A 27198-nucleotide genomic window follows, 5' to 3' on the forward strand; every position below is an offset into this window, starting at 1 on the left:
TGGCTTCAGTAATGTAACTTTAGTTTAAAATATACTGGCTAGATGGGTCAAAAGTGTTGTTTCTCTGCTGCAGTGTTCTGATTCTATACAGATTTGAAATATATGATGAACGAGTGATTATTAGTACTGATTTGTAGATAAAGGAGCATTCTTTTAATCTTCTGGGAAGAATTCTGAAAATATTATTTTAACGAAAAGAGCAGAAAAAGAAGCAGAGGGAAGGGAGTAGGCCTACTGCTTTTTAGACAGAAACCTTACTATCCTGGAAGAGATTCATAACAGGAGGGAGGACTTTTTTTGTTTTAGCTGCGCCAGAAAACAGTCAACAGGAACAATTACACTCTCCTAGGAGGAGATGATGATAGAAATGAGCTTCAAGAAGTTCTACTACAAAATGACGCAAGGTAGGAAGAAATCTCATAACCTGAGCAAACTGTGAAAGGGAGAGCTCAACACCTACACTTGCTGTACGGCTTTTAGCCACAATACCATGACCAATAGGGTACCATACTACCTTCATCCAATTACCACTCCTCACCATCACCACCATCTTCAAAGACAAGCAAGCAGACTCCTCCCTTCATTTCACAGTCAGAACCAGGGAAAGGTACTTTCTCTTCCTCCCCAACATTTACAGAGAGACATGTCCTTTCTCTTCCCTCCCACAGTTGTGGATAGAACCCCTTTTCTCCTTCCACACATGTTCGGAGACACATTCAAGTAAGAGAGCTTAATTTTATAAATGTACAGTCTCAAGTGCCAATGAAATCAGCCTTCGTCACTTTGGACAGAATGGGGGGCCTCAATGGGAAATGCAATGGACATTGCCAAAATGGATTTGGGAAATTTAAAAAGCTGGTTGACTAAAATGAGTTTTGTGTAAAGATTGTTGGAATCTTTGCACATCCCTGGTTTGTGAAATTTTCAGTTTCATAACATTAACTCCACCCTTCAATTTTTTGACCTCATTGACACTTATGTGTTTTAACTGAGCTCTGCTTGAGCCTTTGAGATGGAGCTAGGTCAACAAATTGTTCCATGATCATTTAAGTATGCATTAGGACACATCAGATTTAAAAATCACAACTCTCTCCTTTTCAAACCAGTCATCAAAAGTACTGGTATGAATTATTTTATTGTTCAAGTGTATTGGCTCCTTGGGTTCCACAGGTGGATATATTGGTGGTAGTTGTACCACTATCAAGAAAACTTACCATGTCATCCCATGACTGCACTTTGCAAGGTCTGATCATCTGTTTGTACTTGCAACTCCCAGCATGTAGGCAGAGACTAGAGACTGCAGCGTCAGTGTGAAGACCAAGAAGTTAACTTCAAGGGAGGCAGAGGGACACTTACAGGACTGCTTTGAGTCGGTGGACTGGACAGTATTCAGGGATTCATCTTTGAGTCTGAATGGATACGCTACAGTTGTCACTGACTTCATCAAAACCTGCGTAGATGAGGGTGCCTTCGAAAACATACTGGACGTATCCAAGTCAAAAGCCGTGGATGAAGCTGATCTGTATTCTGCTGAGGGCTAGATCTGTGCATTCAAGACTGGTGATCTAGATCTACAGTATACAAGGAGTCCAAGTATGACCTATGGAAGGCTATCTTAAGAGCAAGAAATAACTTTGGTTGAGGATGCATGTGGTTTGCTGGCCATTACTTCCTACAAAGTGAAACTCAACATCATGAATGGCTGTGATGCTTTAGTCTCAGATGAGCATAACACCTTTTATGCAGGCTTTGAAAGGGAGAATAAAACTACATCTATGCGAGTCCTGCAGCATCCAGTGTCCCTGTGTTTTCTGTCTCAGGGGCCAATGCTATGGTAGCATAGCAATTAGCACAACGTTATTACTGCTTGGAGTTTGGAGTTCAATTCTGGTGTTCTCTGGAATGAAGCTCTGTGCATCCCCCATGGAATGTATGGGTTTTCCCCAGTGCTCTAGTTTCCTCCTATAGGCCCAACACATACTGGCAGGGTAGAGTAATCAGTCATTGTAAACTGCCCTGTTAGGGTTAAGGTTAGGGTTACATCAGGGTTGTCGGGGGTTGCTGGGGTTGCGCGGCTCAAAGAACTGAAAGGGCCTATTCCATGCTGTACCTCTAAATAAATAAACATCTTTCAAGAGGGTGAATGCTCGCAAGGTGTCAGGCCCTGAGGTGCACTTGGTAGGGCTCTGAAATTCTGTGCCAGTCAACTGGCAGGAATATTCGAGCATATGTTCAATCTCACTTCTGCAACTGGAGATTTCCACCTGCTTCAAAAAGACAACAATGATACCAGTACCCAAGAAGAGCAGGGTGGGCTACCTCAACGACTATCACCCAGTGGCACTCACATCTACTGTGATCAAGTGCTTTGAGAGGCTGGTCATGGCTAGAAGCAACTCCTGCCTAAGCAAGGGCCTAGACCCGATGTAATTTGCCTATCACCACAATATATCTACAGCGGATGCAATCTCACTAGCTCTCCATGAGGCCTTGGATGACCTGGTCAATTATGTCAGGCTGCTGTTTATTGACTGTAGCTCAGCATTCAACACAATCATACCCACAGTTCTAATCAAAAAGCTTCAGAACTTGGGCCTCTCTGTACATCCCTCTGCAACTGGATCCTTGACTTCTTCACAGCGACCCCACATCCTGCAGATCAGAAATAACATCTCCTCCTCACTTGCACCTCAAGGATGTGTGCTTAGCCCACCGCTACTCTCTTTGCATCCACGGTTGTGTGGTTAGACACAGATTAAACACCATCTATAAATTTGCTGATGATACAGCTATTGTTGGCAGAATTTCAGATGGTGGTGAGGAGGTGTATAGGACCAAAATAGGTTAGCTGATTAAGATAGGTCACAGCAACAACCTTGCACTCAATGTCAGTAAGAGAAAGGAATTGACTGTGGACTTCAGGAAGGGAACATCATGGAAATACACAACTCATCGAGGGATCTGAAGTGGAAAGAATGAGCAGTTTCAAGTTCTTGGGTGTCAACATCTCTGAGGATCTATCTTGGGCCCAACCTGTTGCGGCAATTACAAAGGGACACGACAGTGACTATATTTCATTGGGTGTTTGAGGAGAATTGGTATTCACCAAAGACTCTAGCAAATTTCTACAAATGAACTGCGGAGACCAATCTAACTGGTTGCATCACCATCTGGCATGGAGGGGCCATTCCACAGGGTCAGAAAAAGCTGAAGAAAGTAGTAAGCTCAGCCAGCTCCATCATGGGCACTGCCCTCTCCAGCGTCGAGGGCACCTTCCAAAGGTGATGCCTCAGAAAGGCGGCATCTTTCATTAAGGTCCTCCATCACTCAAGACATGCTACCATCAAGGAGGAGGTACAGGAGCTTGAATGTCACGTCACGTGCCGGTGATAATAAACCTGATTCTGATTCAATGTTTCAGGAACAGCTTCTTCCCCTCAACCATCAGATTTCTAAATGGACGGTGACCCATGAACACTATCTCACTTTTTCCCCCTCTCTTTGTGCACTATGTAATTTATAGTTTTTATTACCATGTATTGCAATGTACTGCTTCTGCAAAACACCAAGTTTCATGAAGTATGCTGGTGATATTAAACCTGATTCTGATTGAGAGTCATTTCATGTAAAATGATTAGGATAAAAATAGATCTTTGTCTCCCATTCTGGTTCTTATCAACATAGTAAGAAGGTGAGTCATCTTGACTCCTTGCAGTTGATCTGCTGATGGTATACTCACATTGTCGTTGGGTAGTAAGTTGCACAACTTAGAGACACTGATAGTGAAAGAGCAACTACTGTCTATGTTTCCAAGTCAGGACTTTGCAGATCCTGAGAGGGATGTTAATAATCTGTAGCATATTCATGTACCTGTTGTCATGTACTTTTAGGTAGTGGAGGTCATGTGTTTGTGAGAGAGTGGCTTAATTTTGAGTGCAGCTTTAGCTCTATGATCATTGCTTAAAGTACTGTACCCTTCTATTTTATTTTCTTAGCCTAATCTAATCATTTGCCCCAATTCACCCTCCAGTCACCCTGTGATTTCTCCCCAAATTTATTCCTTCATGATATTCACTCTCTGTAATGGGGTGTATTCAGTGGGCCAAGCTGAGCATTGCATTGGGTCCGAGAGTGACAACTTGAACATCCCTCGTTTAGAGAAAAAGCAAATCAGTTCAAGCAACAAACGCATTCCTTGATAGGGTGATGGACACACTCAAAAATGAGTGCAAACAAGAACTGGAAAAGTACTTAGTGAAACCATTGCTAAGATATGGGGAAAATACAAGGAAATTGAAGTGCAGAGGGATTGACGAGATTATTCACTGAAAGAACCAGTGCATATATGATGTACTGAATACCCTTCATCTTTTCTGCACCATTTCATGATGTGATGTTTACAGTTAAAGGAAAATGATCACAATGTATAAAAAGTAAAATCTCTCAGAATTGGATAAATCTATGGATTATAGCAGCTTTGGTTCTATAAAAAAACAAGCTTTGGGTCTTTGATGGAAAGTTAAAATGGTTTATTTTTGTAAACCTATTATTTACCCCTCTAGTTAATAGACATTTAACTTATTTTAAAGATGTATATTTAAAGTAATGCTTATTTGATGAATTACAGTTGTGGTTTCTATGAAATGCATCTGTATGGTAATGTGGCCGTGTTTTTTTTTGCAACTGAGCTTAGTGTATTTCAAAATATAGATTTTGTTTTAGGCTACTGCTTTTGGCATGATTTTATCAATAAAGAACAGAGAGTACAGATTACTGGCAGATGTAGCAGACGTGCGGTGTTCCAAAGTCTGCGGAGGTGATTGTAAGCCCTTGCCAGAATACTGAGCCAATTTTACTAGTTTGATTGTACTTGTGCAGAGTTAACATCTTGGTGTGAGGTTTGGATTAGTTTTCAAAGTGATGAAACTCAGTCTTTTCTGCCTGAAACCTTTTTTTTTGCTTTTGTTACCTTTCAGAAAAAGCAACATAAATGCACAAATCTGATGGGAGTATTTTTATGTATTCTATAACTTCGCTCCCTGGAGTTTAAAGATGAATCTATAAGTTCAAGATGAACCCCAAAAAACCTTACAAATTTTTTGATAAGGATTGACTTTTGTATTACAAAGGTTAAGAATGTAATTCAAGAACAATGCTTAGTCATGAATTGGAATTGGTTTATTATTGTCACATGTATCAAGGTACAGTGAAAAGCTTGTCTTGCATACTGTTCATATCATTACACAGTGCATTGAGATTGTACAAGATAAGACAATAACAGAATACAGCTACGGAGAAAGTACAGTGCAGGTAAACAATAAGGTACAGGATCATAACGAGGTAGGTTGTGAGGACAAGAGTCCAAGAATGAAGCCTTGTCCTACTAGGGAACCATTTAATAATCTTATAATAGTAGAGTAAAAGATGTCCTTAAGCCTGGTGCTGTGTGTTCTCATGCTTTTTGTATCTTCTACCTAATGGAAGAGGGACAAAGAGAGAATGTACAGGGTGAGTAGTGTCTATGCTAGCTGCTTTACTGAAGTATAGACAGAGTCCATGGAGGAGAGGCTCGTTTCCATGATCTGCTGAGCTGTGTCCACAATTTTCTGCAGTTTCTTGCAGTTACGTGCAGAGCAGTTGCCATACAAAGCCATTATGCATCCAGATAGGATGGTTTGCATGGCACACAGTTAAAATTGGTATGGGCTGATGGGAACATGATGAATTTCTGCAGCCTCTTGAAGTATAGGAATTGGTGAGTTTTCTCAGCCATGACATCTAAATAGTTGGGTCAGGACATGCTGTTAGAGATATTCACTCCTAGGAGCTTGAAGCTCTCATCCCTTTCAGCATCTACAGTGTTGATGTAAACAAAAACATGTTTAGTGGCTCCTTCCTGAAAACAATGACTGGCTCTTTTGTTTTGCTGACATTGAAGGAAGGGTTTTCTCATAACACAATATTACTAAGTTCTCTATGTCCTCCCTGTACTCCCCACTTGTCGTATTTGAGATAGGGCCCACTACAGTGGTACTATTTGAAAGTATAAGTAGTTTAAACAGAATTTGGCCACGCAGTCATGAGTAGAGTAGGGGGCTGAGATTGTAACTTTGTGGATCACCTGTGTTTAGAGTAATCAAGCTAGAGGTGTTGCTGTGTATCCTTACCGACTGTAGTCTATGGGTCAGGAAGTCAAGGATCCAGTTGCAGAAGGAAACCTTGACTCCCACGGTCTGGTGTTTGGTGATATTTGGAATTATAATATTGAACGCAGAGTCAATAAACAATGGTCAGGCAGAGGTGTTTTTACTGTCCAGATTCTCCAGGATGAGTGTAGGGCTAGGGAGATGGTGTCATTGAAAGACCTGTTTTGGAAGTAGGTGAATTGCAATGGGTTGAGGTTGTCTGGAAGGCTGGAATTAATATGTCAGGCTGGATGATTTTCTTCTTAAGCCCCCCCCCCCCCCCAACTGGGGCCTAGGCCAGTGACAGCAGCTCACTAGAGTCCTGTGCCCTGTGCAAGTCTTTCAAGTTGTCCCCAGGTGAAGCTCTTCTTCAAAGATCCTTCTCCCAGGGATGAGGTGTTTGGAGCTTCTGTTGGCATTTCCGTAACACTGGGATTTTACAGGATGGGATTGCTAGCCCCATGCCCAACCATCCTCCATTCACAGCCTGGATTGGGAACATCCATGGAGGAGTTGGGATGGATGGTGACATACCCATTTCCCTCTGTTTGAAACAGGCATAGAATGTGTTGAGCTCATCAGAAAGCTTATAAAATGCTTTGAGCACACAAAGCGTTAAATTACTCCAAGGTGATAGAGAATATTGTGTGTTGGTGAGAGGGATTACAAAAAAAAAGTGATGTGTTGGAATAGCTTTGATGGTTTTGAAACTCTGGAGGGGTAGTAGAGTTTAGAGAGTACAGAGAGCCAAAGCAAGATGGTGGCACTCATATTGACTTTTAATGCAGCATCCTGCTGAAGTCCCATTTTCCATGGCTGGTGATGGCTGCCGCTGTAATGCTCTCTTTGTGGAGTTCAATGCAGAAGCTGATTATTTCCCAGCTTCAAAATTGTCAGGCAGGGAAGCCTGGTACCGAGTCTTCTACTGCTAGAGAAAGCCTGGTGTAATTCCAGCAATCATCATTCAATATGGAAATTCAGATGCTGGAAACATGATAGTTTATTTCTTAATTGAAATTAGTGAGCAAATATGTTTTTAATGTTTAAAATGGTCAGACATTCATAATCAATAAGAAAATCCAAATGGCTGAGCACGTGGCTGACTGGGCTGTAGTTGCTGCATTCCTTTTCCACTCATTGTGGCTAGGTTTCCCACACTACCTACCCCCTCATCAGTGCCCCAGTTCCCCTGCTCCCTTTCCATTCACTCGAGACCCTGTTCTTGCACTCCCTTCACTTGCTGGAGCCCTGGTTTCTGAATTCCAGAGCTCTGATTTCTTTGATTCCAAGGAGGGGGGATATTTTTGATAAGATTAGCTTGGAGAAGCTGAGCTGTTTCCCTTCATATGAAGAAAGTTAAAAAGAAATACAAGAAAGATACACAAAATTATTTAAAAAATGGTTACAAAGACAAAGAAAAACTATTCTCAATAACTGATTGTACAGTGCCTGGAACACAGATTTAAGCTTTTGTTGAAGAGGTTATCAGGAGTAGTGGCAATCTCTTAGAACTCACTGCCTACAAACTGGTAGAAGCAAAGAAAAGGAAACTAGATGTGCATGAGCAAAATAAACTTGCAAGGCTATGAGGTTTAAGGGAGAGAATGGAACCAAAATACATGAGAAGACTGTATCATCTATAATTATAAAAGGATTGGCAGAGTGACAGAAGTAGACTGCTTCATATTGTTAAGAAATTTGGAATGTTGGGAGCAATGCGTTCAAGATTGAATGTAGGAGAAATAAACAAGAAAGTAAGCCAAAACATTTTACAGAGAGAATTTTGAGCTGTCTAGCATATTATTCCATTTCTAAAGTTAGTGGTTGAAGCAGGAGCTTTACTAAAATTCATATTCATTGAATAGTCAAATAAAAGGGAACAGGATGAATGGATATAGGAATGGAATACAAACAACTCTGAAGATCTCTACAAGGTGGCGGCATGCTTGGACTCAGCAGCCACTCTGGCTCCAACTAACAGTGAAATCTTTTGTCATGTTTGCCTTTTCCATGACCCAAAAACACTGCTGAACATTGGTGGTGGTGGTTGTCTCTCAGGGTCTGAGGAAGACTAAACATTGTGCAGTCATCGGTAGATACGCATGTGGCTTCGGAGGCTGAAGGCCGAAGCACACATGCGGTTGCAGGTTGGACATGGAATGGCGGTTGTTAGAACAGGTGCACACACAGCTTTGTGGCGTCGGTCTCATGCTGCTGCAAGGTGCTGATTTCGGTCATCTTCAAAGTCAGATGCAGCTTTTCTGGTCACGGCGCGCCACGAAGCTGTGTCGGCTGCGGACTCCTCAAGTAGTCGAGGCTGGAGGTCTGCCCATTTGATGTACGATTTCAGATTGACTTTGAATCTTTTTTTGGGGCGGCCCTGATTGCGACTGCCATGCTCAAGCTCACCATGGAGCAGCTGCCTGGGGATTCTTGTTTCACCCATGCGGATTACATGGTCAGTCCAGCATAGCTGGGCCTGGAGGATCCTTGCCTCAATGCTTGTGCTGTTGGCTCTGTCAAGGACTTCCTGGTTGGTGATTCGGTCCTGCCATTGAATCCTCGTGATCGACCGCAGACAGCGCATGTGAAACTGCTCCAGCTGTTTGATGTGCCTGCGGTACAGGGTCCAGGTTTCACAGCCATACAGGAGAGAGGTGAGGACCACAGCCTTGTACACCTTGAGCTTGGTTGAAAGCTGAATGTGCTTGTGCTCCAGAACTTTGACACAGAGTTTCCCGAGTGCCTGGCTGGCTTTTTGGATCCTTGCTATGATCTCTTTGTCAAGAGATCTGTCACTGGAGATGGTGCTTCCTAGATACCTGAAGCTCTCCACATTTGTCAGGACAGTGCTGTCGATGGTGATGCATGGCTGAGGAGGGTGACCGTTTGGTGCAGGTTGTAGGGGAACTTCTGTCTTACTGAGGCTGGACAGCTTTGAGGCTGTGGAGAACTTGTTGACAATCGCCTGCAGGTGGTTCTCCTGGTGGGCCATGAGGGCACAGTCATCAGCAAACAGGGCTTCAGTGATGAGCCTCCTCAACGTTTTGGTCTTTGCATCAAGGCATCTCAGGTCAATCATCGATCCGTCTAGGCGATATCTTATGTAAGTACAATCTGCAAGTCTACCTCACTAGCAAGCGGAATAATGCAGGTGCTGTGCAGTTGTGGATGAATGCAGGGAGCGGGCTGTCACTGCACGATCTACTACAGCTACTTGTGGAAGAGCCCATTGGAAGTGGTGTACTCAAACACCAAAGCACAGTAAGTGCACCAGAATTAAAGTGAGTTTTAAAACAAATCCCTGCAGGCTTGCACTCCCGCCAATTCTACTCGCTAATGTCCGATCGCTGGTAAATAAACTGGATTACCTGCGTCTGAACCAGCAGGAGATGAGGGACTGTTGTACACTTATCCTGATAGAAACATGGCTTTAAGACACCATTCCATATTCAGCCATCCAGGTAGAAGGCCGAATCTCCTTTCAGGCAGACGGAAATGCTGTGACCTCTGGCTACACCCGTGAAGGAGGTCTGTGTACCTACATCAATAAAACACTGATGTGTGAACAGCCTAGTGGTAATGGCCCACTGCTCACCATGGTTAGAATTTTTACTGGTGAAGTGCACCCCCTGCCCCCCCACATGCTAGTGGCCGGGAAGCATTGCATTGCAGGAGCTCTACAGTGCAATCTGCAGTCTTGAAGCCGCTCACCCTTCATTGTTGCTGGTGACCAATCATGGCAACTTAACAGTCCTGGCAAAATTCTACCAGCATGTGGACTTTACAGCCAGAGGAGAGTATACAGTATTAGACCTGGTTTATACCAACATTCGTGGAACCTACAAGGTTATCTCCCACCTTCACTTCGGATTTACTCAGACCACATATCAATTTTGCTAATACTTCAATGCAGACCACTGGTTAAGTGAGTCAAATCTGTTGGCAGAGAGATCAGGACCTGGCCAGAAGTTGCCACCTCAGCACTGCAGGACTGCTTCAAAGGCACAGATGGGAGCATATTGAGAGAGGTGGCCGCCTACGTCAACATTAATGAATTTGTGGGATTGGTGACTGGCTACATAAGAAAATATGTTGAGGACGTTGCCGTGATTCGACAGTACATTGCCAAGGCAAGCCAGAAACCAGGGCTAACCAATCATGGTTTATGCACTGGTTAGGGATCGGGATGCTGCTTTCATATTGGGACAGGATGACTAAAGTCAGCAGGAGCTGCACTCTTCCGTATCATCAGGAAGGCAAAGCATGAGTTATCACAGAAAAACCATAGGCACTTTAATGACACCTTAATAGTGTATGTGGCAAGGTATACAAGCCATAACTGATTACAAGTCCACAGTGACGACACCTGGTTTTCTGATATGTTGAATGCTGTTGTTGTTGGTAAGTGGCTCGCCGAGCTGGCTTGTTAGCTTGCAGACGTTTCATTATCCAGCTAGGCAACATCATCAGTGCAATGTCAAATGAAATGTTGATAATTGCTTGTCTTTTATGTGTCCTGTGATAGTCCGTTTGTGTGTGTGTGTGTGTGTGTGTGTGGGTATATGTGCCATTACTATTGGTTACCGATTATGTAATCCGTGATTGGTTTGTTAAAATCTGATTGGATGGTAATTGTTGTCCGGGCTGTGTTAGTCGACCGTTATGTAAGGTTAATGTCATCCTCTTTGATTGACCCTTGTTATCAGCTGTGAATTGGCTCTTGGCTCTTGGCTCTTGGCTCTGGACTGACGACTTGACGCTGAAGTGGGATGTAAACTGGGTTCATTTCGACGTGCATTTCGACGTTGATAGAATTCTGTGTGGAGAACAAAGCCTCTAAGAATTCTTGGGCTTGTCGTTGATCTAGGATAGTGACATTGGTCCAATCAAATTGATGTGCTTCGCTGTCACAATGTATAGGTATAAGGGAAAGCTGATCATGACGGTTTACAGCCAGTTGGTGTGTTGATAGCTTCCTACCAATCTGTCCAATATAATGCTTGTTGCTTAAAGTTTGCATCCCACGTCAGTGTCAAGTCTTCAATCCAGAGCCAAGAACCAATTCACACCTGATTACACCTGTCAATCAATGAGGATGACATTAATCCTACATAATGGTCGACTAACACAGCCCGGACAACAATTATCACCTAATCGGATTTTAACGAACCAATCGCGGATTACATAATCAGTAACCAATAGAAATGGCACATATACCCACACACACATACAAACGGACTAATCACAGGACACTTAAAAGACAAACAATGTAGATCACCAACATTTCATTCGAAGTTGCACTGATGATGTTGCCTAGCTGGATAACGAAACGTCTGCAAACTAACAAGCCAGCTCGACGGTCACTCAGCAACAACATCCTCAACCCGAGCTACAAATCTTTTCCAACATCTTAAAGGCTGAATGCTTTTTATGCATAATTTGACCAATTGAATGATGTGACATTGAGGAAAGCCCCTTCTCTTCCCGAGGAACAGGCACGCTGTCTGGCCACATCTGAGGTGAGGAAGACCTTAGCCAGGGTAAACCCATGCTAAGCTTCAGGGTCAGACAACATACCTGGTTAGGTGCTGAGGGACAGTGCGGCCCAGCTAGACGAGGTCTTAACAGACATATTTAGTATCTCTCTGAAATATTCCACTCTCCCTGCAGAATGCAAGGCAGCCACCGTCATTCTAGTATCCAAGAGAGCAAAGGTGGCTGGTAACGGATAATATGAAATCCCATCTTCCAGCTACATTGGACCATTTCCAGTTTGCCTTCTGCTCAAACTGTTCCACTGATGATGCCAGAGCCTCAGTCCTTTACTCCATCCTGGCTCACCCAGAAAATGATGCCTTGTACGCCAGGATATTATTCATCAACTTCATCTCGGCGTTTAACACAATCATTCCTTAGAGGCTGGTGGGTAAACTGAACTTGTTGGGATTCAACATCCCTCTTTATAAATGGATCTTGGACAACTTCTTGACGGAAAGACCCTAGTCAGTCCAAGTTGGCAGCAGGATCTCAAGCCTCATTACCCTGAGCACTGGTGCCCCCCCAGGATTGTTTGCTGAGTCTGCTGCTGACTGTCGGGCTACGTCCACACTAGACCGGATAATTTTGAAAACGTCGGTTTCATGTAAAAACTTTAGGCGTCCACACCAGGCATTTTTGAAAATACCTCTGTCCACATTAAAATGGGTATTTGGGCAAATCTCCTCCTACTGGGCATGTGCAGGGCACATCTACAGAAAACAAGCGAAGAGGAAACGGTATACTTGGTGCGCGTTTGTCCAGTTACAGACTAGAAAAACTTAAAAGGAAATTGCCAAATGACGGACAGCTGTTGGCTCTCGTGCAGGAGGACTTAAAGCTATAAAAACAAATACTGGAGTTTATGGAAGCAACCAACAGGGAGTTCACGGACAGTATGACCCAGCTGATGACGAACATTGAAAAGCTGACTAATTCTGTTGCAAAATGATTTGCAATGATGAGGAATATGATGGCTCCCCCCCCCCCCAGTACTTTTCACCGCCACAATTCCAGCCTCACAGCCACTACAATAGCTACACATACAGACACACAGACCCCTGTGTGGCCCCACCAACATCTTCCCCACTCCCACAGAGGGGTCACCCTGGAAATATTTCCTACAACCACAGTCTCTTCACCAATGAAAGGGACGACAGCTACAACTAAATGCAATAAGGCTTGTTACTGGGCAAAAGTGAAATTAGCTGTTACCTCATTTGTTTGCCTTTACTTTTGCCATGTATTTCTGTATTATTTTGCTGTATTTAACATGTGCAATAAAATGAGTTACTGGGAAAAAGTGATTTTATTTTTACCTAAGTAAAAGTGAAACTTACAATTTTCCTTTTTTGGCCTTAACATTTTCACGTCTATGCCAAACATAAGCTACTACTTAAAAATGACATTTTGGAAGTAGTGACAATTGCATCTATTGAACGTTTGCACAAGCAATACATTAATAAAGCACCTTGTTAAATGTATAAAGCATGTCTGCATCAGTGTTATCTTGTATTTCCTTACAATGTTTCATTAGGCTGTTACACATCTATTGTCAGATATTGTTGTTGTGGTGTTGGAGGTTGTGTTCAAGAAAATGAAATGCCACGCTGCCGCCACTATCTGTTCCGGCACGTCATGACAGCGTTTTTTAAAAAGCTCCAGTTACCCCGTACACACTACACTGCCCAACCGGCGTTTTCAGATTTAAACACTCTGGAGAGCGTTTTAGTAAAGCTCCGTTTTCAGGGAAGGAAAATGCCGTTTCAGTGTGGTTGGAGGGTCAAAACGAAAAGAAAAAGCTTCGGTTACGGATTTATCCGGTCTATTGTGGACGTAACCTTGATTGCACTGCCAGATTCAGCTCAAGCTACATCAAGTTCGCTGATGATTCTACAGTGATTGGCCTCATTAGCAACAAAGATGACTCAGCATAGAAAGAGGTGGGAGAGAGGCTTGTCAAGTGGTATGAAAACAACAACCTGAGTCATCATGGATTAGACAAAAGAGATGAATGTGGATTTAAGGAAGGCGCGGGTTGATCACTGTCCATTGCATATCAATGGTTCTACTGTGGAAAGAGTAAAGACCACAAACTTCCTTTGTGTGCACATAATAGATGATCTAATCTGGACCCACAACATCTCCTCACTACTCAAGACACATCAGCATCTACACTTTTTGAGGAGATTGAGGCGTGCAAGGCTCCCCAGCCCCATTCTAACAAATTTCTACAGGAGTACCACCTGGAGTGTGCTGTCTGGCTGCATCATTGTGTGGTATAGAAACTGCAAGGCAGTGGCCTGCAAGACCTACAGAGGACAGTAAAAACAAACACTGAGACGATCATTAGTGCTTCCCTCTCCCCTATTTGTGACATTTACTGGGAGCGTTGCAGATGAAGGGCTCAAAACATTGTTGAAGATCACTACCATCCATAATCTCTTTGATCCACTATCATCAGGAAGAAGGTTTAGAAGCATCAGGACTAGGATTACCAGACTAGGTACAGTAACAGCCTATTTCCTCAGACGAATGAATACCCTACCACTACCAAGGTCTTGTCACTAGAACGGCGAGCTGTTTGCTGATTACTGTGCTGTGCTTTACTACATGCATTTTTAATTATATTTTATTCTTATTTATAGTATAATATTTTGGCGTATGTGGTATGCGTGATGGGTGTGGTATGTGTGATGGGTGTTGTGTGGGTGCACTGTAGTCCAGAGGAGTGTTGACTCATTTGGTTGTGTATATTATGTCCAGTCAGATGGCAATAAACTTGAACTTGAAGTACTGACAGGAGAGGGGTTTGACTTGTGGAAAATGGCCCATGTTACAAATTTCCAGGTCATCCATTCATTTGTCAAGAAACATAAGTTGGAAAAATAAAACTTTTTGTTGATAGATTTGCTTTTTTTTCTCCACGTTTTCCTTGAGAAGAATTTTTACTCTGTACGTCAAGTATTTAATGATTGTTCTTGAATTCTATAAGGGTGAATTTCCATAACCTGAAGGCTGTAACACAGGAGTCACCTATTGGTAAACATTATGAACAGTTATTCAAGCACAAGGAAAACACTGAGTTGTCTTTTGAGCTGAATAGCCTGCCTCTTTGTTGCAAGCTCAGAAATTTCCATGTATTGGGCATAATTACTCATCTCTTGTTATTCTGATTATAAATCTTGCTAGTAGATGGAAAACATTCCCTGAAATGAATTGTAAGGTAAAGCTCAGAAACTTTTAATTTCTTAATGTTAATGAGTGAATCTTAAATCATTGCAAAATAATACTTTGAGATGGTTATTTGATTACCTATTTTAGAAATTCAACTGAAGGAATCCTTTTAGAGCATTTTGAAATTTGCAGATTTGAAATTGGAAAAGTAATTCTTGATGTTTGTCTCCAATGACCAGTCAACTGAGTGATGGCATTGGCAGATATAACTGTAGATCTTTAAAGCACAGGAGGATCAGGTCTTCTGGATGTGAAAGAGGGTGCACAATCTACTTTCTGGTTCTATTCCTGCAGAGAAGGATATATTTAATTTTATATGTTTCAGTGGAGCTGTCATGAATTCTATTCATGTCTGCAATAAAGGGAACTACAATTCATGCCTTCTTTTCATTCCTGCAGAGGAGAACTATGCATTCCAAACTGTTAAATGCTGCATATTCTCAAAGACTAATGTTATGTTAGTATGTAGGTGTAAAATCATGAAATATTTCATTTTGTATTTAGGTAGTCATGAATCCAAAGCCTTTGACATTTTCTATTGTCTTCACTGGAAGTTAGCATATGCTTACTCTGTCCCTGTCATTCTGATGCTCCGAGTAACTTACTGCAACATGTTTGGTCATATCATCTAATAATCTATGAATTGACTCATAGAAATGATGTGGTGTGATAAAAAGCACTGAGGAACTGAATAGGTTTTTGTTCCATGGATTTTTATTCAGTGCATATTCAGCATCCTCTTTCTTTATCTCTCCATTGTCACCAGTGGTATAGTCCTTCCCTTGATTATCATTGTTTGCTTCCAGATAGGAGCCAAGTTCAAATTTAATTGTCACCGAACCATACACATGAAATCAGCCAAATTAAACTGTGTTCTTCTGGGGTCAAGGTGCAAAACACAGAACCACAGTCACACACAGCACAAACACATATAATTATAATAGCAGAAAACCATACAGTTCCCAAAAAATACTAAAAAATAATATAGCCCTGAGTGTCATGGCCTGTATATTGATGATGCATGTATGTTGTTCTGGAGCCATGTTTCTGCAAGAACAGCCCGCAACAGGTCCTCTTATTGTGCAGTGTAGCTGCAGTCAAATACAATCCAGCTTGTCTGCCACCATGTGAACACTGGACAAGTAGCACTGATGGGAGCAACGCGCCTCCAAACCAGTGTGAACTCAGTGGCATACAGCTCTGGCATCTCCTTCCTCAGCAGCCACAGCAGGTGACCCCAAGGCATGAACGAGCACCAGTCTGCACCACACCAAGACAGCGCAGCTTCCCTGCCTTTGGTCTCATCAAAGAACCCGTGAATCAGGCTCGTAGTTTTCTATGTCACAACAAAAATGTTCAAGTCAATCACCCTCTTCCATTGGACTGTACACCACTAATGATGCCTTTTACCTTGGATGGCCGATGCAGGCTGCAATGTGGTGTGTAATAGTTGTTAGTGGGGTAGACCTGCAATTCTTTATGTCTTTGATAACCAGCAGTGTATATGATTGTGAAAAAGACATAAAGGACGATCAATCACCTTTCTTTGGACCCAGAGAAGCTGCTGTGTCCGAGCGTACCACCATCTTATGGATATAGATTCGACCATCAGTGGCATTCCACTGGAATTGCACACCTTTAAAATAGTCCCTACTTGAAAATACATAGGTTTATACATGATGAAAAAAGTTATAATGAGGCTGAAAGTTTGAAATATCAACAGAAAATAGTGTAAATGTGCAGGAGATCAGGCAGCAATTTTAGGTTGAGAAACAAGCTTGATCTGTCAAGTCAATGACCTATCATTGGAATTTTCTAATTAAAAGTCAACAACCTTAAAAAAATGGCATTACATCCACTTGCATGCGAGTGGCTCTACCAAAATTATCTATGTTTATTCATTGAAGCCCCAAATCCAGTATTGCCATGGGCTTAAACAAGTATCAACATCTTCTACTGTGCATGCATGTTGGCAGCTCCACTGGACTTCTTATGAAACCCAGTACAAATTACTGCAGACTTCGAAGTTTTCATCCTAATAATCTGATTTATGGATCCCGTGCCAGATTTAGCCTGGTTCAAGTACAATGAAATTAAACAGAAACAAAAAAAAATTTCTTTTTCATCCCACTTCCTCTTGCAATCTGATTTATGGCTTTCTTTCTCATGTATCAAGTCCTTTTGTTTGAGTAGTCTGATGGGTAGTATTGTGGCCTCCTTCACTTCAGATTTCAAGTGATTTTCAGAGCTGAGTTTGTTTCCCACTTAATTATTATTTGAAGGGTTATTTCAGTGGAACCATTACAGAAGCATTAAAACCTATGACAAGTGTCCTGTCTGCCCCTCTGCTTCAGAAGCATTGTTTCCTTCTTCTGTACAGAAAAACAGTCCACTCTGGTGACAATAGGATTTGAGAGTCGATTGCGTACCAGCTTCACACCCAGAAGCTAAGATGCATGTTATTTTCTTGCCAAGCTTTTGAGACATACAAACTGTCATAATACCATCCAGGTGTTAATGAATGGATTCAAGTGTCCAGATATATGAAAGTTAATTGCACATTAGACATAAGACATAGGAGCAGAAATGGGCAATTTGGCCCATCGAGTCTGCTCCACTATTCAATCAATACTGGTCCTTTTCTCCCCTCCTCAGCCCCTCTCCCTGGCCTTCTGTCTGTAATCTTTGATGCCGAGTCCAATAAAGAACATGTCAAGCTCTGCTTTAAGTACACTCAATGACCTGGCCTCCACAGCTGCCTGTGGTAACAAATTCCACAAATTCACCACCCTCTGTAAAGATATTTCTCCGCATCTCTGTTTTGAACGGACACCCCGCTATCCTGAGGTTGTGCCTTCTTGGCCTGGACTCTGTCACCATGGGAAACATCCTTTCCACATCTACTCTATCTGGGCCTTTCAATGTTTGAAAGGTTCCAATTATCCTTCTAAATCCCAGCGAGGACAGACCCAGAGCCATCAACCGTTCCTCGTATGGTAACTCTTTCATTCCCGGAATCATCTTTGTGAACCTCCTCTGAATCCTTTCCAATGGCAGCACATCTTTTCTTAGATGAGGAGCCCAAAACTGTTCACACTACTCAAGCTGAGGCTTCACCAGTGCCTTCAGCATCACATCCTTGCTCTTGAAATGAATGCTAACATTATATTTACCTTCTTCACCACCAACTCAAGTTGACCTTTAGGGTACTCTGCACAATGATTCCCAAGTTGCTTTCATCAGAGATTTTTGGATTTTCTCCCCACTTTGAAAATTTGCATATTTATTTCTATTACCAAAGTGCATGACAATCCATTTTCCAATATTATATTTCATTTGTCCTTTCTTGCTCATTCTCCTAATCTGAGTCCTTCTGCAGCCTACCTGATTCTTCAACACGATCTGCCCCTCCACCAATCTTCAAATCATCTGCAAACCTGGCAACACAGCCATCTATTCCATCATCTAAATAATTGATATACAGCATAAAAGGAAGCAGTCCCAACACCGACCCCTGCGGAACACCACTAGTCACTAACAGCCAACCAGAAAAGGATCCTTTTGTTCCCACTCACTGCCTCCTACCAATCAGCTAATGCTCTAACCATGCCTGTAACTTTCCTGTGATACCATGGGCCCTTAACTTGGTAAGCAACCTCATGTGTGGCACCTTGTCAAGGGCTTTCTGAAATTCCAATTGTATAACATCCACTGCATCCCCTTTATCTATCCTATGTGTAATCTTCTCAAAGAATTCCAACAGGTTCGTCAGGCAAGACTTTCCCTTAAGGAAACCATGAGGACTTTTCCGATCTTGTCCTGTGTCACCAAGTATTCCATAACCTCATCCTTAACAGTTGAGTCTGATATCTTCCCAACCACTAAGGTCAGGCGAACTGGTTTATAATTTCCTTTCTGCTGCCCTCCTCCTTTCTTAAAGGGTGGAGCGACATTTTCAATTTTCCAGTCCTCTGGCACCACGCCCGAGTCCACTGATTTTTGAAAGATCATTTCTAATGCCTCCACAACCTCTACCGCTACTTCTTTCAGAACCCTAGGGTGCAGTTCATCTGGTCCAGGTGACTTATGTACCCTTGGGTTTTCAGCTTTTTGAGCACCTTCTCCCTTTAGTAACTACACTCACTTCTCTTTCTTCACACACCACAAAATGTGGCACACTGCTAGTGTCTTCCGCAGTGAAGACTAATGCAAAATACTAATGTAGTTCATCTGCCATCTCCTTGTCCCCCGTTATTATTTCTCCTGCCTCATTTTCTTACGGTCCTTTATCCACTCTCATCTCACTTTTATTTTTTACATACTTGAAAAAGCTTTTACTATCCACCTTGATATTATTTGCTAGCTTGCTTTCATATTTCATCTTTTCCCTTCTAATGATTCTTTTAGTTGCTCTCTATAGGTTTTTAAAAACTTCCTAGTCCTCTTCCCTCTAATATTTGCTTTGTTGTATGCCCGCTCTTTTGCTCTTGCATTAGCTTTGGCTGTCATAACATTGAGTATTTCTTCATTTTTGCAATACATCAATCCTGCACCTTTCTCATTTTTCCCAGAAACTCACACTATTGCTGTTCTGCTGTCATCCCTGCCAGCATGTCCTTCCAACTTACTTTGGCCAACTCCTCTTTTATACCACTGTAATTCCTGTTAATCCACTGAAATACTGCTACATCAGACTTTACTTTCTCCCTATCAAATTTCAAGTTGAACTCAATCATATTGTGATCACTGGTTCCTGAGGGGTCTCTTACCTTAAGCTCCATAATCACCTCTGGTTCATTACATAACACCCAATCCAGTGTAGGCGATTCCCTAGTAAACTCAACAATGAACTGCCCAGAAAGCCATTTCATAGGCCTTCAACAAACTCACTCCCTTTATCCATTACCAACTCGATTTTCCCAATCTACCTGCATGTTGAAATCTCCTATGACTATCATAACATTGCCCTTTTGACACGTCTTTTCTATTTCCCTTTGTAATCTGTGGTCCACATCCCAGCTACTATTGGGAAGCCTGTATATAACTGCCATCAGTGTCTTTTTATCTTGCAGTTTCTGAACTCAACCCACAAGGATTCAACATCTTCCAATCCTATGTCACATCTTTCTACAGATTTCATGCCATTCTTTACCAACAGAGCCACGCCACACCCTCTGCCTACCTTCCTTTCCCTCTGAAACAACGTGTAACCTTGGACATTCAGCTCCCAAGTACAACCATCCTTCATCCACGATTCAGTGATGTCTACAACATCATGACGATCTGTAATAGTGCAACAAGATCATCCACCATATTCCTTATATTCCATACATTGAGATATAACTCTTTGAGTACTGTATTTGCTACCCTTTTTGATTCTGCATCCCTAATACACTGGTACTCACCCTGCTGGCTGCAATTTTGTCCTGTCATCTGCTTATCCCTCCTGACAGTCTGAATGCGTGCTGTCTTTGCTTTTCTACTTTCCATGCTATCCTGAGTCCATTTTTTCATAGTCTGGCATAGTTTTTCATCCACTCGTCCTTTTTCCCAGAGGGCCAGATGTGTCATTAATGCAATGATAAAATTGTAGACAAATTAAATTTCAGTGACATCCTTTGACACAGTGAAATTGCAGTGAGTATGGGGCCATGGGACACTGTACTGGACCATGCCAGAATACTAGAAGCAAATCCCTCAAGCAGAAAATGACACCAAGGACCCCACATTTTTAAAAAATAGCATTATCCAGAGACAGACAACTGGCAGTCTAAGGCACAGCAAACCTACCAGAGTATTTGAGTGGGAGAGTGGAAGTAACCTGGGACAATGACCCAAAGGTTAAATCATCTTCCGCAATTGGTTTGCTTTCTCTTTCCATTGATGCCCATTTATTTGGGATATTTCTGAAATTAATTCTACACTTACATTTTCTCAATGAAATAAGCAATCCAATTAGCAAGGTAAATTTTATGCTGAGAGCCAGCTCGCTACATTGGAACCTTGCAATCAGAGATTTAATGGCTATTTTGACCAAGGTTACAAAACAGCTATAAGTTCATTAAATGACAGAACTCTAAAGACTAACTGACTTAAACAGCACAGAAAATGGCCCTTCACCTCAAAATGTTTAGGCACTTAATTAATTGTAATTAATTAATTGTTCTGTTTATAATTATTATTAGAAACATTTGTAGAAACATAAAACACATACAGCACAATACAGGCCCTTCAGCCCACAATACTGTGCCGAACATGTCCCTACCTTAGAACTACCTAAGCTTTACCCATAGCCCTCTATTTTTCTAAGCTCCATGTAGCCATCCAGGAGTCTCTTAAAAGACCCTATTGTTTCCACCTCCACCACCGCCGCCGCCGGCAGCCCATTCCATGCACTCACCACTCCCTGTGTAAAAAAAAAACTTACCCTTGACATCTCTCTGTACCTACTTTCAAGCACCTTAAAACTATGCCCTCTCGTGCTAGCTATTTCAGCCCTGGGGAAAAGCCTCTGACTATCCACACGATCAATGCCTCTCATTAAATATTCTATTGATTTATTGAGTATGTCTGAAAGAAAACAAATCTCTGGGTTGTGCAGTATATGGTGATGCATATGTACTTCGATAAAATTTACTTTGAATTAACCCAATAAATGTTCAGATCTTTTCAAGAACAATATGCTGTAACATGGCCATCCTTAGCAATTTTTAATTTGGAACAACTAAAATGAAATGGGAATCAAGGTCCTGGCTTTTCAGAATTTTTTTCATTGGTTTGTAAGGATGACTGAAGGGACTGACCAAAGACAACCTCTGTGCTGAATATTCATACTTTTTTAGGCTCAGTGGTTTTATATATTGTTTTATATTTAATGCTGGTATGTCAAGGCAAATAATGTGTTCTGGTCTCCAGATGAATAAAAGTGCACTCCACTGATATTCTCCGAAGTTTCATTGGACTTTAACAATGTTTGCCTGATTTTGAAAGGTATCAAGGAATGGTCATATGCTTTTCCTGTCAGACACCATGCCCCTTGGTTGTCAGTCAGCAGCGTTCAGCATAGTGGGGAAGTGTGGTTCCTAAGATGTACAGGCAATGGCACAAACTACTTTTATCTGCTTGCAAATGAAGTGACCAAAGACAGCTTAGTTTACACTAGCCACAGATAATGAAATCGGAACATATGGATAGACAGTTGCAATGATCAGCCTGGACATTTTTGGGGTGAAGGTCCTTTATCTGTGGTGTATGACTCAATGTGAAAAATACTAAGTCACTTACATTTAGAGTTCTGTCATTTAATCATCTTATGGCTTATTTGTAACCTGCCTCCAAATAGTTAGTAAGAACTTTGGTTAAAATCAATCCATCTCAAATTTGAAACTTAAAAATTAATTATACATTCATATTAGATTGCAGAAGAGAGATTCAAGCCACTAATACCGTATATTGGTCTATATGTTTCCTCTTGATATTTTCATGAATTACTTTACAATTTAAACTTTGAGGTGTTCATAGGCTTCTGAAAGTGTAGTCCCTCCAATGTCAAAATATCCCAACAAAGGTGCTCATCTAGGTTCATGTAATTTTGTGTATTTGAATCCAAATGTTTTTATGTTCTTGAACAGTACTGCATAGCAGTCATCATCAGGCGACATTATTATGTTTTTAATGAACTAAATTTCATATAGCTCAATAATTTTGAATCTTTTCTTGAATCAGCAACATTCAATCTTCGTTATTCAGGAAATGAATGAAAGTAATATAAAGCCAAACACATTCACAATATTTTGTACAGGAGTCGGTGTGAACTACATTCTATAGTTTATATAGCAGAATTCTTCAGGTATTTTTGGTACATTGAGGATTGCAGGATTTTTGTTTGTATTTCTTGTTATTCTGTAACTTCTTAAATATACCCTTTATAATGTGGATCCTATAGTTCTTCAATTATTTATGAAAAGTAAAGGGAAATAGAAAGTATTAAATTTGCATTTACTGAAATATACTTTGTGTTTCATTATATTTACTGAGACACGTAAAACACAAAATTGCAAAGTTTAAAAACAGATTTACATACTTATGATTTTGAACTATTTTGGGAATAATATTGTAGAGAATTTGACATAACTTGCATTTTCTCCCTTCTTTCAGGGAACAGAAGCTCTTGCAGCCACAATTCAACCTGAAATAAAGATTGAGCATGGAGCAATCCAAATTCAACAAGGAGAGAACGGAGAAGTTGTTTCAATCCAGATGCCGGTTAATACTGTCAGCAGTTAAAAATAAACAAGTGGAACTATAACAGAGGGAATAAAAGCAGCATGTAAAAAAGTTCAAGCAATGGCAAATCTGCAGATTACATAATATAGCAGCCAAATCTGAAGCTCCTCACATAACAAAAGAATAAAGCATTTATATGCTCTGTTGAGAAGAATAAAAACATTTTGTATCATTTGAAGAATTTGCTTTCTGTTCAAAGTTGCATCTATTTTGAACATTGGGATCAACTGTACAAAACAAAGGTTCTTGTATTTGAACAGTACCATGTTAGCTTTTACTGTTCACTATATTTTCAAGGAGTCCGGTACAACTATAAAATACTGAATTATACATGTGCTTTGAAGTTTTGAAGAGATATTTATGAATTATATACATTATATCCAGAGTTCAGGGAGTTTATTTTGTTGTTGTTATTTTCAGTTGCATAACCTTGAGGGCAAAACTAGATAAAGTTATTTTGTAACTAAACCAACACACACAAAATGATAGAGGAACTTGTCTGGTCAGGCAACATCTATGAAGTGAAGGAAACCGTTGACATTTCAGGCCAAGACCTTTCATCAGGACTTGATGAAGGATCTTGACCCAAAATGTCAACTGTTCATTTCCCTCCGTAGATGCCTCTTGACCTGCTGAGTTCCTTCAGCATTTTGTGTGTTTTGTTCTAGATTTCCAGCATCTACAGAATTTCTTGTGCTGTTGTATCTAATTTTGTTCAGAAAATATGGCAGTTATTTGAGGAAGCTCTTTTCAACTATTATGAAAAAAAGAGTTAACAGTATTACGGCAGTTATCTCTGCCTTAAGTGAAAAACATTTTTTTTGCTTGTTTAGGTGTAGCAACAAGGTGATACTTCCAGCCTAAATCATTAAGAAAACGGCAGATACTGTTTTTGCACTATTCGGCATTTTGACTTAATGACCAGTGTGCTGTAGAAACATTCAAGTAAAGAACTAATTAAATCGCTGGAAGCACAGGCTAATGATCTTGACCTTTTAACATGGATAACCTGGAGCAGGAACATGACCTCAATAATAATTGTGGAACCATTGTTACAATTGTTGCTCTCTGTTTAGATGATCAAGCAGAGAAGGACACAATGTTTTTGTTTATCATTACTGTTTCTAAAGATAAAAATATTTATTTTCCTGAGTATTCCAGATGTATAATTCTCAATATTTGCAATATGGAGTCACCTAGTATTACACTTAAGTTTGAGCTCTTTAAACTTAGATCTTTTTATTTAAAATACCAGTTGGATTTTATCTAAAAATTTACATTCAGAGTCTGTTTGTTAGTGCATAACTTACCCAATATTAAAGAATGTGATAAAGGCAGTAGAAAAGAAGGATGAGACTTAAGAAACAAAATTAAGGAAGGAAGTAAGAAAGTAAAGAGTAAGGAATAGCAAGTGATGGAAAACATTGGTAAGAGTTTTAAATTGACTCCTAGGGCATGGTTTGAAACAAGAAAGTAAATTAGAATGGCATGTAACATTGACACTACTATAGTCATTCGGAGCTTCAATCTATAATCGTGGGCAAATTAATTGAGCAGTAGCTGTGGGGAGCAATAACTCATGGACTCTATAAAATTTCGGGAAATCAATGTGGAACAAGTAATTTTGCATCAAATCTGGAATGAAAAGGAGTTAAGGTTCAGGCGTTAGATATGAATTGGGTGTACTATATTAAAAATAAATGACAAAACAAGCAATGTCTAACTGTCAAAGAAGTACTAAATAGTTTACAGTAATAAAATATATTTTAGGCAGAAAAAACAAATCAGGAAATCTGGTCCAGCACTGTTGATTGTATATTTTTAGATCAACAGGAAAAGCATATAATGATGCCAACAAAACAGTAAGCTTGAGGAATGGGAAATGCCAGAATTCAGCAAAGGAGGACCAAGGCATTAATAAAGAAAATATATGAGAGAATGCCTTTAGAAAGCATAAAAACTGATTATCAGAGTGTTTACAGATATGTTTAAAAAAAAGGTTAGCACATGATAATGTGCTTCCCTCAGATAATGAAATGAAGTTAATATTATTGGAGAATAAGAAAAAGGCAGAGAAATAAATATATTGCCTCTACACAGAAACTCCCAGAGATAATGAAGCACCACAAGTCTGGAGTGTTTGAGGATCTCAAGAGAATTAGCAGTGATAAAAAAACTAACATTGGAAGAATTAATAGGAATGCCTGGGAAATGAGAATTGCATTTTAGGATTTTGGAGAAGGTGGCACTGAGGTAAAATATCAACTGCTATCTAAATGAATATCAAAGCAGGTACAAGGAACTGAGTGGTCTAGTATTGCTTCTGTTTTTATGTTCCTACTGAATTGCCTCAGTAATGTCTCACCAGATTGGTAAGGATTTCCATGATTTGATGGGTTCAGTAAAAGTGTATATTAAAGTTGAACATGGCGCAGAAAGTTTTCAGTACAGAGTGTAAATTTATCCTTGCACATGCTTATTTATAGATTTCAGGAATAATTATGTTTTATTTCTGTTACATGGGATTGCATTGGGTATACAACACAGTTACAGTCTATGTTGGTGTAATGCTCCACTCAAGTATCCCCCCCCCCATCTAAATCATCTGAGTTATTATTCCAGTGTTCTGCACATACTTGTTATTTCTTTTCTAAAAGTGAATATGCTATTTGTTCTATTTATCCTCCCTATGGGAGTGTTTCCCGTAGATGAACATAGAAATCGGAGTGGTGTAGTTATTTTTCCCCTTGAGCGTGAATTCAATAATATCACGGCTGATCTGATTGTAGCCACCTATCTACCCCACTGATCTTTCAGTCCCTTGCTTGTCAACAACCTATCTCCCTCTGTTAAAAATATTTGCAGAAGAGTTCTAAATGCAAATGATCCTTTGAGAAAGAAATTTGACCTCAACTATATCTTAAATTGATTAACTCTTTCTTTTAAGCAGTAATGCTCATTCTACATTTTCCCACAAGAGGAAGCGTAATATTTATCTTCACTCCATCAAGATCCTTGAAGATCTTGAGGTGAGAAAATTCTTTTTGATTTTATTGGTGGCTATCTTTGATTGATGGCCTCCAAGTAATGCCACCAGAGGAGAAAGCATACCTTATTTCAATTTTTCCATATTTTTATGCCTCACATCATTTTTTTTCTTGTAAGAGACCTGGTCTGTTTGTTCATATTTCAACTCCTATTTGCATTGTCTTTACAAACCTCTTCTGCACCCTCACCTCTATCATTTTTCATAAAATTGCAACCAGAAATGGTATATGTAATACTCGAAATGTGATGCAACCAAGATTAATATAACTTACTTAATTTTCATCTCTGTTCTGGAAATAAATGAAAATGCTTCATATGCCTTTTTTACAGTCTTGCTAATCTTTGTTGCAGTTTTTAGTGACTGGTGCATTTAGAAGAGTCAAAGAACACTGCAACACGGAAACAGGCCCTTTCTCCCATCTGGTCTGTGCTGAAACATTAATCTGCCTGGTCTCATTGAACTGCATCTGCACCATAGCCCTCCCTATCCTTTCATCCATGTACCCATTCAAATCACTCTTAAATGTTGAAATTGACCCTGCATCCACCACTTACACTGGTAGATGTTCCACACTCTCTGAGTGAAAAAGTTCCTCTTCATGTTCCCCTTAAACATTTCACCTTTCACCCTTAACCTATAACCTGTGGTTGTAATCCCAGTCAATATCAGTGGAAAAAATCTGCTTTCATTTAACCTATCTATACCCCTCATCATTTTGTTTATCTCTATCAAATCTCCCCTCACTCTTCCCAATGTTGGGGAAGCCCAGAATGAGGGGTCACACTTTGAGGATAAAGGGGAAGCCTTTTAGGACCGAGATGAGGAAAAACTTCTTTACACAGAGAGTGGTGAATCTGTGGAATTCTCTGCCACAGGAAACAGTTGAGGCCAGTTCATTGGCTA

At 40.6% G+C, this 27198-nt stretch overlaps 1 protein-coding gene across 7 annotated transcripts in view; it reads left to right on the plus strand.

Moving 5' to 3' along the window:
• The window catches only part of banp (BTG3 associated nuclear protein), a 177024-nt gene extending 150440 nt beyond the window's left edge, over window positions 1-26584 (plus strand). For 5 of the 7 annotated variants that reach the window (XM_072279730.1, XM_072279727.1, XM_072279731.1 and 2 more), the window contains 2 exons: window positions 307-404; window positions 23118-23240. In XM_072279730.1, coding sequence (XP_072135831.1) covers window positions 307-404; window positions 23118-23157 — 138 coding nt within the window. In that variant the 3' untranslated portion in view covers window positions 23158-23240. Of the gene's footprint in view, window positions 1-306; window positions 405-23117 lie in introns of all 7 variants that reach the window. The other 2 variants (XM_072279729.1, XM_072279733.1) reach the window with 1 other exon arrangement.
• The last annotated feature ends 614 nt before the right edge of the window (window positions 26585-27198 follow it).

Source organism: Mobula birostris, chromosome 15 (assembly GCF_030028105.1).
Source record: "Mobula birostris isolate sMobBir1 chromosome 15, sMobBir1.hap1, whole genome shotgun sequence".
Classification (NCBI taxonomy): Eukaryota; Metazoa; Chordata; class Chondrichthyes; order Myliobatiformes; family Myliobatidae; genus Mobula; species Mobula birostris.